Source organism: Pongo abelii, chromosome 14 (assembly GCF_028885655.2).
Source record: "Pongo abelii isolate AG06213 chromosome 14, NHGRI_mPonAbe1-v2.0_pri, whole genome shotgun sequence".
Classification (NCBI taxonomy): domain Eukaryota; kingdom Metazoa; phylum Chordata; class Mammalia; order Primates; family Hominidae; genus Pongo; species Pongo abelii.
In genome coordinates, this window is record NC_071999.2 from 104661176 (window position 1) to 104674284 (window position 13109).

The window sequence follows — 13109 nt, forward strand, 5'->3', positions numbered from 1 at the left end:
CAGGCAGCCATGCCAGGGGCATGAGGGTCACCCAGCTCCTTAGGATCCCCTCTTTGGACCCTCCTAAATTCAGCTGCAACCAAGGGTATATGGTTCCTGGGGGTTCTCAGCACCCTGCATCCCCTCTACCCCTTCTAACTTTGGATTAGTCTAAAGGGATCTCTTCTCCCCAGGACTTCTGTAGGGGGCTCCCACGTGGTCTTCCTGCCTGCTGGCTCTCCCACCAGACATCTAATTATGACTAATTTGGAATCCTGGACTGGCACGTGAATCAATGGCAAGCAATTTGGCATACAAATCGAAAGCCACAAAAATATCCAAACTTGTTAAAACCAATTACTTCGACTCCTAGGCATCTATACTACATTTTAAATTTGGAAAATGGTATATGCTGCCCAAAATATTCAACAGCAACATTACTTATGTTCAACCTCAGAAGAATGATTAAGTTGCTATGGCACATTAACTTGATGAAGTAGGATGTACTCAACAATGTGTGGATAGGGAAACTCATAAATATATTTGAATTTGTCTATTACTGCTTCTAGGAAAAATGACAGCAGATCAAGAACTTGTGTCTGAGGTTTTTGTTTGTGTCTTTTTTTTTTCTTTGGAGGGGGGAGGAGGGCGGGACTCACTGTCACCCAGGCTGGAGCCTCGACCTCCTAGGCTCAAGCCATCCTCCCACCTCAGCCTCCTGGATAGCTGGGACTACAGGGCACACAGCCATGCCCAGCTAATTTTTAAATTTTTTGTAGAGGTGGGAGTCGGGGGGGGGGGGGCTCTTGCTTTGTTACCCAGGTTGGTCTTGAACTCCTGGCCTCAAGCTATCCTCCCACCAGGGCCTCCCGAAGTGCTGGGATTATAGGCGTGGGCCACTGTGCCTGGCCTATATCTGAGTTTTAAAGTAATTACAATTACCAAAGCAATTATAATGAGGTGGAAGGAGAGACCCGTTTGGGGCCATTTGGGAAAGATATAAATTAGACATTAAGACACTGCTCACAGAGAAAACAAACAGTGGTTTCTAATATAAGCTCCAGTCAAAAGCTGCAAATGCACACATTAACTGCAAACGAATCTTCTGGAGCACACTCCTGAGTGACCACCCTGAGTTCTTTGTTACTGATAATTCAGGACTCTCCTCGACATTGGGAGAGGTGGGGATCTATGCAACAGCATCCTACATCTTCACAATATCGTGTCAAATAAAGTATGCTGGCTACACATCTGAAGATACAATTTAAGTGATTTTAATTATATAGAGAAAATAATTCTAGAAGAAACCAATCAACTCTATAATCAAGAAGAAAACCAGGCATTACCCTAAGTCACAGGTGTAATCAATCAAAACAAAATCTCATTTGATATAAGCTTATTACTTAAGCAGATACAATCTTTAGGAACACACTTGTAACTGGCATCTAGAGGCGTAGGTGATGTTTACGACCATTAAGAGCAACGCGAGGTTGACCAAAGTGGCCCAACATTACTCATGCGAAAATAAAGCCTGCTGTCTCCTGGTTCACATTCTTCCCTGGCCCTCGGGCTCATCCTCCCAGCCAGGCCTGTGGGCAATTCCTGATCCGTAGGCAGGAGCAGGGAGGCCGTGGGCTCAGTGCCCAGTGACAGGAAGGGCTGGTACCCAGTACAGTAGACAGGCTGGCTGCCTGGGTTCTGGCATCCCATCGGCTCATCCCATCACACTTTCACTCATCTTCAACAATGCTATTTTTTTCCATCAATGCATCACCAGTTTCCACTTTTCACCATGGTTACACTGCAAACCAAGCACAATCCATTTGCTAACATACCATCATAATAATCTTACAAGGAAAAAGGGAGATGAGAGTTCTTCAGCCCAAGACCTTTCTCTAGTGTTGAAACTGGAGGCTTCTTCACAGCGAGCAGAGTTATCTCCCTTAGCACCATCTCCAAAGGATGGGGACTCCTTCAAACAAACCAAACTTCCCCAAATCACCTTAAAACATTAGTAATGAAGGTTCTTACGACATATGGGCAATCAGGACTTAGTAATGTCATGCTTAGGTTAAGAACTGAGATTGACATAAGATGCCCTTTGTATGCAAAGACATTCAGCAACACCTGAGCAGGCCAGACAAGATGAGGGGGCACAGGTACTGCCAGAGGTGACAATGCTCAAAAAGGGCTCAAAAAGGTTCCAAACATATACAGGAAACGGAGGTTTGTATTCCCTTTAGTTCAGTGAGACGAAGAAGCTAGTGAGGCAGGTGAAGTCCATCACTTCTCCCAACCCACCCTTCCTTTGACAATCGGCGTGTGAACCTAGGTGTGACTTGGGCACGTGCCTTCATAACTACCATACAGAACCCTGTCCCCAGTAGCTGGAAGGTCTTTCCTTACCTGCGGTGCACAGACCAGGAGGGGAGATGCCTACACGTCATGCAAGAGAGAACGGAGGGAAAGCTGGGAAGCAGCCGAGTGAGCTGTGAGACCAGAGCGGCCTCCAACGTACCCCAAAAGAGCACTGGCTGCCCGGCAGGCAAGCCAGCCACTGGAGGGACACGCACAGGGCAGCCTGGAAGAGTGCCCTTATCAGGCCCTGCTTGCAACAAGAGCTGCCAGTCCAGAGCCACACCCAGTGGGTAACAAAGGAAACCTCAGCCCTAAGGCCCCAGCATGAAACCCCACTTCTGAGAACTTTGAGACTCAGACACAGACATGACCCTCATCAGACCTCACCACACGCCTCCTGGGTCAACAAACCTGGAAAGTCAATTTCACATCAACATAAGAGTTTGCTCATGATTTCCAGTTCAGAGTTGCTGGGTAGGATCCAAGCAAGTAATTTCTGACCCAAGTCAGAGTTAAGGTAAAAACGGATCAAAAATGTGACTCATTTTCTCGTACTATCTCCTTCCCAACCAAGTGTGCACTCCCCAGAAGAGGGAGACCATTCTCTAATCCACCCCACAATACTGCTACACCTTCTGATCAGATCAGAGCCTCCTGATGGTTTATTTTTTAATTTTTATTTTTGAGACAGGGTCTTGCTGTGTCGTTCAGGCTGGGGTGCAGTATACCATGCCTAGCTAATTTTAGTATTTTTAGTAGAAATGGGGTTTCACCATATTAGCCAGGCTGGTCTCAAACTCCCAGCCTCAGCTTCCCAAAGTGCTGGGATTACAGGCGCTTGTGAGCCAGCACACCTGGCCAGAGCCTCCTGATGTTGAAAGAGCTTGGAGAAGAAGGCGGCCAAGCTGTGACGTTCTGACACCACCTCCAGCAAACGCCCAGGGAGGACTTGCCCTTCAAGGAAGGTGGGTGGAGATTGCTCAGGCAGACAGGACAGCTCTTGAATAAAGGTTCTCATGTGAGCAGTGATGGTGGAACCAAAAACAGAAGATCTTCACATGGCCCTGTCTCCTTTTCTCCATGGCACTTTGCATGATCTGAAACTGCTTATTTATTGTTTCTTCTACTTCAGGAGAGGACGGAGCGTGCTGTCTTGCTCACAGTTGTATTCACAGTGCAGTTGCTCAGTACAAATTTGTGAATGAATGGCACCAGCTTGATTTTCTTCCTTTGAAGGCACTTAATTTTTTAGTAAGTTTGTAATACACCTTTTTTCCCTCTGGAAAAGATTCTGACATACGTAATCATCTCTATTCATTCATTTTGCTTGGTACCAGGCAACCTCTTTGACTTATGGGTTCACATCATTCTTGAACTTGGGTAAGTTTTAAATCTTTAAACATTCTTCTGTTATATTTATTCTGGATTTTTCTTTAAAAACACCAATTAGAGCTGTGCACTGATTCTTTCAAAACTCTTAAACCTCTGTCAGCTTGCGTCTCAACTAGAACGCCAACTTCCCAGGGCCCAACCCTGAAATGGCCGCATGCTGAGGTGCCCACGCCTTCTGCCCCGCCACTCTCTAGGGATATTTGTGACCAAAAGCAGGTAACTCACTGAAAATGGTGACTACAACACAGCACGCTTGCTCCTAAAGTGCTGTCAATTCTTCCTGTTTACTGTCAGTCTCCCCCATATGAATTTAAGACATACAGGAGAAGAGACTTTTGTTCTTGTCTACTCTGGTATTACTGGAATCTAGAAAAATGTGCCTACACAGAATGGGTTAAATGAAAAAATCAATATGAAATAAATACAATAATGAAAGAGAGAGAGAGAAGGAAGGGGAGGAAGGAAAGGGAGAGGAAAGGGAAGAGGGAGGAAAAGAAAGAGGGAGGAAAGGGAGGAGGGAGGAAAGGAAGGAGAAAAGGAAGGAGAAAAGGAAGGAGGGAGGGAGGAGGGAGGAAAAGAGGGAGGGAGGGAGGAAAAGGGAGGGAGGGAGGAAAAGAGGGAGGGAGGGAGGGAGGAAAGAGAGGAAAGGAGGGAGGGAGGAAAGGAAGGAGGGAGGGAGGGAGGAAAGGAAGGAGGGAGGGAGGAAGGAAGGAGGGAGGGAGGGAGGAAAGGAAGGAGGGAGGGAGGGAGGAAAGGAAGGAGGGAGGGAGGGAGGAAAGGAAGGAGGGATGGAGGGAGGAAAGGAAGGAAGGAGGGAGGGAGGGAAGGAAGGAGGGAGGGAGGGAGGGAAGGGGGAGGAAAGGAAGGAGGAAAGGAAGGAGAAAAGGAAGGAGGGAGGGAGGAGGGAGGAAAAGGGAGGGAGGGAGGGAGGGAGGAAAAGGGAGGGAGGGAGGGAGGAAAAGAGGGAGGAAAAGAGGGAGGGAGGGAGGAAGGGAGGGAGGAAAGGAGGGAGGGAGGAAAGGAGGGAGGGAGGAAAGGAGGGAGGGAGGGAGGAAAGGAAGGAGGGAGGGAGGAAAGGAAGGAGGGAGGGAGGGAGGAAAGGAAGGAAGGAGGGAGGGAGGAAAGGAAGGAAGGAGGGAGGGAGGGAGGAAAGGAAGGAAGGAGGGAGGGAGGGAGGAAAGGAGGGAGGGAGGGAGGAAAGGAGGGAGGGAGGGAGGAAAGGAGGGAGGGAGGGAGGAAAGGAGGGAGGCAGGGAGGAAAGGAGGGAGGGAGGGAGGGAGGAAAGGAGGGAGGGAAGGAGGGAGGAAAGGAGGGAGGAAAGGAGGGAGGGAGGGAGGGAGGGAAGAAGGGAGGGAGGGAAGGAAGGAGAGAGGGAGGGAGGAAAGGAAGGAGGGAGGGAGGAAAGGAAGGAAGGAGAGAGGGAGGGAGGAAAGGAAGGAAGGAGGGAGGGAGGGAGGGAGGGAAGGAGGGAGAGAGGGAAGGAAGGAGAGAGGGAGGGAGGAAAGGAAGGAGGGAGGGAGGAAAGGAAGGGAGGAAAGGAAGGAAGGAGAGAGGGAGGGAGGAAAGGAAGGAAGGAAGGAAGGAGGGAGGGAGGGAGGGAGGGAGGGAGGGAGGGAGGGAGGGAGGGAAGGAGGGAGGGAGGGAGGGAGGAAAGGAGGGAGAGAGGGAGGGAGGAAAGGAGGGAGAGAGGGAGGGAGGAAAGGAGGGAGAGAGGGAGGGAGGAAAGGAGGGAGAGAGGGAGGGAGAGAGGGAGGGAGAGAGGGAGGGAGGAAAGGAGGGAGAGAGGGAGGGAGAGAGGGAGGGAGGAAAGGAGGGAGAGAGGGAGGGAGGAAAGGAGGGAGAGAGGGAGGGAGGAAAGGAGGGAGAGAGGGAGGGAGGAAAGGAGGGAGAGAGGGAGGGAGGAAAGGAGGGAGGGAGAGAGGGAGGGAGGAAAGGAGGGAGAGAGGGAGGGAAATCTAAAATCAGAGTCCTCAGTCACATGGTACATCAACTAATTTACTACAAAGAATGAGAAGAGAATAATCGAGGTGGTGTCATCCAATGAGTTAAGAAACATGGGTTCTAGTCTCAGCCTTGCCAAAATCTACACAGATGAACTTTGATAAATGGGCTCAGCTTAAAATAAAGAGAATGGACTAAACTTAGTGTAAGTTCCTGGTCGAGTCCCAAAATTACATGACCCCAGGAAAAGGGTCAATAGCCAAAGTGGCTGCAGATGAGAAGCAGCCAAGGCAGTGTCCCTCCCACGTGGGGTAGAGATACTCCCAAGCAAGGGCACACACCCAAGACCAGCCAGGTCTGCTATGTGGGGGGTGGGGGAACCCACTAGTCACTCACCAGCCAGTGGCTGTCAAGGCCATCATAGTGCTCAGAAAAGTCACGGCGACCGCTACCACTCAACAGTGAGACGGGCTCACTCCTCCCATGGTGGAACCAGGTACACCTGCAACTTGAGCTACAACCTGGATGCTTTCTAACAGTCTATAGCTTGCAACAGTGACCTGGGTCTGCAGGGAAAGTCACCCGGTGCTTCCTGTACTATGTTTAACAAGGTGGGAAGTCTACTGGGTACTGGGAAGATTTCTATTTAAAAGCAGCAGCAAGGTTCGGCCCGTATGCATATCTGAGTTAGGTATTTGTTTGCTCAGAAAGTTGGGGCCCAGAAAAGCCAATTCTCCGTGGATCATGTGGCCTTTTAACTGCGTACAGGGTCCTGAGAAGAGCAGACTGTGGGAACTGAAGTTAAACCAGAGCCCCAGGAGGCAAAGTCCCGGGATTTTTTGTCCCATCTAACAGAGTTCACAAAAGTGGAGGGCAACAGAGAAAAAGAATATGAGAAAAATTAGGAGAGCATCCCTAACACAGGACAAGTAAAAAACAGTGGGAAGAAAGGGTTAGGGTTTCATCTCATGTTGACAAGGACAGGCTGGGAACGAGAATCCTCAGAACTAAAAATAATAGGAAGACCCTGCAGCAGTCACTCAGAGCACTGTTCTTCCTCCATTCTCACACTTGCATGGACTCCCCCCATTTCTCTTGTGGGAGCTCCTTTCTCTTCAGGCCCCTTCAAGGTTGCAGACTCCATGCACTTGCACTTCGACCCCCAGCTGTGCCCAGACAGCAGGTGGAGCCCCTCTGCAACCGCACACACCTCCACCCCTCGCCACCATGGCCCTTCGGTTCCTGCCACCCCTCTCTGAACCCACTCCGCCCTGTGTCCCCACTGCCACCAAACAAACACAGCTTGAGTTAAAAACCTCGATCATGGTGGGCTGGATCAGCACAGGGTATTAAATGATACAGCAGGAGACAGAGGAGAAAACTGTTCATAACCAAGGTTGAAGAATTACCTTTATGACCTACCTCAAGGTACCAGCTTCGTTCCAACTTAGAAAAGCTACCAGGATAAGGAACAAAAGGTGGGAGCCCTCCAGGCCTCGTGAGGCGCGGCGCGGCGCGGCGCCGCCCTCACCCTCCCCTCACCTTCGAGTCGTAGGCCGACTGTTTGATGACCTCGGGTGCCATCCAGAACGGGGTGCCCACGAAGGTGTTCCTTTTGATCTGGGTGTCCGTCAGCTGGCCGGCCACACCAAAGTCCGCCAGCTTCACCTCACCATGCTCAGATAGCAGGACATTGGCCGCTGCAAAAGAAAGCCAAGGGGGCCCTGGGAGGCGTGGACTTACAACTCCGTGCACTGCCACAAGCGTGTCTTCTCCCCAGCTAGGTGGCGAGCCCACCGAAAACAGGCACCAGGGGCTACACTTTTTGTCAGACCCCCTCAAAGCCAGCCCAGCCCAGGCAAGGCAAATGTGCAGGACAAATGGGTGCCAGCACCTTCCCTTGAGAAGGCTTCAGGGCAACCCCACCACCGCCTTCGGTATTTCAAAGGAATGAAAATGGATGTCCTCTTACCTTTAATGTCTCTGTGGATTTTCTTCTCCGAATGGAGATAATCGAGTCCTTTCAGTATTTCTCTTAATATAGTAGCGATCTGGGTTTCATCTAACGGGCCAGGTTCTAACTAAGAAGAGAAAAAAATTCTTAAAGTCACTTAAATGATTATCTTATGAAAAGTTTGAGATAAAACAGAAACACTACCCATGTTAATGGACAAGGGTAATTAAAACCTGAAATCTTCTTCACTTAGAACACATGATTTTGCCCTAACAATTACAGTCCACTGAGGGACCCTTAAAAAAACAAAGGGCCCGAGAAAACGGCTTTGCTGAATGAAGCCAAACCAGCCGAGAAGCAAAGCGGAGCCAATGAGGAAGCCCGCGGCCCCGCCTGCGCCTGCAGCTGACCACAGGGCGACCCCCTGGCCATGGCAGGGGCGGGGTACAGGCTGGGGATTTCACTCCAGGAAACGAACAGCCAAGAGACAGAGCAGCCAGGATCTATCCTAACATATGTGGTTCCCTTACCAGAAGGCTCACCCCTGGTACCCAAAAACACCCAGGAAAGAAGGCCTAGGAGCCAGGCGCCTCTGAGGATATCTTTGTATTAGAATTTTTTAAATCTGCAGTTAAAGCTCCCCAACTTGGGGGAATGCAGCTGAAAGAGCTTAAATCCTAATAGTTTGGGATTTGTTATGTAATAGATATTATATAATAAAAATAACTATTATATTATCCCTAAGGTAATCATTACCTCTGAACGCTTTTCTTCTCAGAAACTCAAAATAATTGTTCCTATTGACTCCTTTATATCCACAACTGTATAAGATGAAAGGAAGAAATGTCAGGTATCCACATCTCCATTTAAAAGGAAAGGAAAACCAGGGTAACACAGGCTCACTTCAAACCAGATGGGAAGACCCCGCCCCCTGCAGAGTGGGGCAGTCAGTCACAAACAGTAATTCCACGGATGACAGCAGCAAAGCCACCAGCGCTCCCCGGAACCACAGAAACGGAGCCAGACGTCTAATTGATGCAGGTAGGGTTCCCCCAAATCATGGTCCTCCATTCTTGGTTTTCAGACTTGACAGTGAATGTCTTCACAGCCCACACCCACACATTTTAGCCAACAGGAAGATACAATCTGGGGCCTTTCACTTAGTTTTAAAAAGATAAGAAATGTGCTTTAAGCCAAAGGGGATGAAAACTAGGGCGCTCCTCCACAGGAAGCATCCGACTCAGGCGTGCACATCTCTGGGACAGAGCCCGACAGTCCTCCTTGCGTGCCTCAGCTCCTTCACGTCCTGTTCCACATCCGGAAGTACTTGTGGGGTGCAGTGTGGGGGCAACTGAGACAGCCCTTGTCACCGAAACCACAGCCTGACTCATACCTGGCCCTGCTTTCCGGCCCATGGGTGAGCTGTGCTGCCTTGGCTCGCAGGCCTGCCCTGGTCTACACAGCAATCCCAGGGTCAGGGCCACTCTCAGAGGCGGCCTCTCCTCACACGCTGGCCTCGCTGGGACTCTGGCCTGCCTGGCAGCAGACACACCTGGAATCCAGCCACCCCGGCCTTCTCCACCAAGGACCCAGGTGCACAGAATGCACTTATCGCTTTTAGTTTGACCTCACACATATGCTCAGAGAAGGTCAAAATGCCCGTCTCCATCACCTGCCAGAAATTGTCCCAAATTCCAATTAAGATATTGTCCAAAAGTTACCTCAGACTAAGACATTACGGCACAGACTCTGTTCCCCAGAACGTAGTTTTTCCCAGTTACCTGACCAAAAGTCTTATTTACAAGAAATGCATATCAAAACTACTATTCTAAAGAACACAATCGGGAAAACTATGCCTTAAGTCAGCTTTCTCCACATCTATTTTTCAGTGTTCACAGAATGTAGAAATTTTAATTTTCAAAATGAGGAACACAGACTTTTCTCAACACCTGGGTGGACAGTGGGGAGGAGGATAGAGATGCCGGAGTGTTTGCTTTTGTTCATAACGCTGGAGTGCAGGAGAATCCAGTCAACCAAAGATCAAAGTCATGTTAGAGGCCAGGCTTGGTGGCTCACACCTGTAATCCCAGCACTTTGGGAGGCCGAGGTGGGTGGATCGCCTGAGGTTGGGAGTTCGAGACCAGCCTGGCCAACATGGTGAAACCCCATCTCTACTAAAAACACAGAAAAATTAGCCGGGCATGATGGCACATGCTTGTAATCCCAGCTACTTGGGAGGCTGAGGCAGGAGAATTGCTTGAACCCAGGAGGCAGAGGTTGCAATGAGCCAAGATCGCACCATTGCACTCCAGCCTGGGCGACAGAGCAAGATTCCGTCTCAAAAAAAAAGTCACATTAGAGTCGGGTCCCATCTCCCATCTCCTCCTTCACCAAGTCTGTGCCCAAGCCGACGATCAATACCTGTGGTTAGATCTGGACTTAACCACCTCCCTTCCATTACCAAGTCTCCCGAAAGCAACGGCAGAGCGGCCTGCTGTCATTCCCAAAGGGCGCTAAGAGGAAGAGGTGAGGAACACTCATGGAAAATCCTCCCCTGGATAATTAAGGGCTGGCTCTGTGATGACTATCTGCATGGTTCTGCCCTTTTAAATCTGCCCTGAACACCATCCATCAATGACTTATATGCCCATGGGGAATGAGGAGGAAGGGGAGAAAAAGAGAGAAAACTCTCTTTACTTGGGGGGAAATCCTTTCTGCGTCAAAATCCACTATAAAGGGTATTCAGCTGCTGTCTATCCCCCAGAGTGCCTCATGAGCAGCTCGGACCAGGCCAAGCTCTCCAAGTCATCAGATGGCGTTCGCCATCGTGACCATGCTCTCCATCATTCAGGCACTTGCAGACTCTTCAAATAGGACCCAGGAAAAAAACTTAGACCACATCCCACCTCTGGATGACTTCTAACTCCCCCTCCCTGAGCCTGTCCTCCCCTGCTTCGAAGCTCTGTAACAGGGACTATCAGCCGGGCACTCAGCCACAACAAGAGACCACATTTCCCAGACTCTGAGCAGCAGCCTGTGGTCAGGTGACTAAGACCTCGCCAGCGGGTCAGACAGGAGCAAACGTGCCCCATGCTCCTGCTTGGTCTTGGCCCTGAAGCACTGGCAGTGGGAGAGGACAATGGCTGAAGACCGAGGGAAGCCTGGGGCTCCAGATGCTGGAGCCACCCACCAGCACAGACCTTGATGGTATGGACCGGAGCCACTGACTCCAAGCGCGGGGGAGAAATACATTTCTATCTTTTGTGAGACACTGTTTTAGAGCTGCTATGACGGCAACTTGGCCTAAACATCAATGAATATGCCATCTCATTTCTTAAAACCCATGTTGTGTACTCATTTTTTAAGTCTGTCAAACATCTCTGCCTGATTAAGTGACTGATTTATGTAGCATAGTCCCTCTGTAATTAGATTCCAAGGTTGTCCCTCGGATTCTCTGGCAACACTGGCTGATCTTTTAATCAGCTAAAACCTTCTGGTCTGAGGCCCTCTGTGGCTCATCCTCACTCCAGCTCCCCCACTCACCTCCCTCGCCTGCACTGTTTTCCTTGTAAGGAAGGAACCTTCTAACAAATAGTGTAATTGACTGACCTCCCCACCAGAACTCCCTGAGAGCAGGACTTTCTGCTGCTGTGTCCAACAGCAATAACCCCCAACGGCCAGAGCAGCCCCTGACACGCGGGAGGCACACAAGTCTATGCCGAATGAAAAATGGTTTCCCTCGCTAGGCTACAAAGATGGACTGCATTTAAGTTAGGGTGATACTTCTTATGCTCTTCTAAGTCAGGGCACCCTACAGGCAAGGCGGCTGGAACTTGAGAGATGACTGACGTGAGCAGTTTTCAAGCTATATTCCAAGAGCCCAGTGGCCTTGGGATCATACAAACACTTAATTTCCATTTACCATTTTATTTAAAATTTTTTAAACCAACAGACTGAGCACACACTCAAATATGTGCATTCAAAACAAAAATGTGTACCTATTTTATATTCATGGCTCTTAATAATACTGTCTCTATTCTCCACCTGAGATCCCAAATTTGCATTTTTTAAAAGTTAAAAAGCACCCGGAGAGCAGCAAAGATGGCTGCTAAGGGACGCACCCCTGCCAGCTGAGGGATGCTTATGCCCGACAGCAGACCTGGGCTAGCTGTCCACGGGTGACGTCTCAGCAACTCGCCCAAGCAGACCTGGGCTCATCCCAGCCTTCAAGTCATAAAGCCTCTCTGCTTCGTCCTTCGCTCTGACATGTGGGGCCCGAGATTTATGTATATGCCATGTTGTCTGCCACCCAATTTTTAACTTGGGGCAAAGTCACTTCCCCTCTCCAGGGTGCCCCAGGCATCTGTAAATTTCCAGATGGACTTTCAGTTCCCCTCAACTCCGGCAGACCCTTGCACCTCAAGGGGGCCCGGTGGTGCGGATGTGGGAAAGAAGCAAAGACTGCAACAGCTCCCAGCCTACCTCCAAAACACCCCTTCCCAAGAAAGTGTGGCCTCTTTGAGGGGCTGAGAGCAGGCCAACAGAAAAGGGTAAAGATGGAGAAAGATGACAACATCAGAGGTCGGTAGAGGACAGTGTGGGGTCAAGGGAGGCCACAGGCTCTGAACTGGCAGAGCAAGTGTCAAGGCCCAGCCTCTGCTAGCTGGGACCCCTCAATCCTGAGGGTCTCCTGGCTGGGACCCCTCACCCATGAGGGTCTCCATTCCTGCACCAATTAAATGAGACGATTAGGGACATTCAAAAAGGAATGTCTGTCCCTTGTCACCAGAACTCCTTAAGCAGAAGTGAAAAATGGTTTGCTGGAAGTCTCACACTATCTGGGATTTTTTAAGTGGAGAGTTTTACCCTTCCAACTGTAGTATTTAAAATTTCACAGACTGCAATTCAAAGAAATCCGAAGGTTATCATCAAATAAATTAAATTATTATACCATTAAAAATGAACACGCTAAAGCATTCCTGGAATTGCTCTTCTGAAGGACTTAATGTTGGAAAAAGAGTCCCTGTAAACAACTTCGTATATGCTACAAATGAAATTCACTTAAGATAAAAGTAAATCTAATTACATAAAATGAGGTAATTTTCTACATTTCTGTAGTATTTCCCAACAGGGTGAAAAAATGAAAAGCTCTTTATGTGAACATTTATGGAAAGGAACCAAAATAAGTTGTAAAAGTAATCCCGCTACATTGCTGTTTTTCCCTTTTTAATATAATTTTATACCATATTAATTTTTCTTGAAATCTGCCTTAATACCATTTTTATCAATTATTTTTATGGTTTATAACAGCATTTGATTAGGTAAATTGGGTATGTTAGCCTTCTGGAGATACATATAGTTTCAGAAGTTTATCTTCCCAAAACATACTATCAATTGCTATTATTACTGTGAGAAAGAAGTTTCATCTTATTTACTTTAGAATTAAATTTTTTATAGAGATGGGATTTTGCTATGTGGCCCAGGC

The 13109-nt window shown here is 48.9% G+C and overlaps 1 protein-coding gene across 3 annotated transcripts in view; it reads right to left on the minus strand.

Annotated features, from left to right (window-relative positions):
- STK24 (serine/threonine kinase 24) overlaps positions 1–13109 on the minus strand; it is a 132850-nt gene that overhangs the window by 17489 nt on the left and 102252 nt on the right. For all 3 annotated transcript variants that reach the window (XM_063715007.1, XM_024231065.3, XM_054529168.1), the window contains exons 4-5: positions 7643–7751; positions 7213–7370 (exon numbers count right to left, since the gene is read on the minus strand). In XM_063715007.1, coding sequence (XP_063571077.1) covers positions 7213–7370; positions 7643–7751 — 267 coding nt within the window. The remainder of the gene's footprint in view (positions 1–7212; positions 7371–7642; positions 7752–13109) is intronic.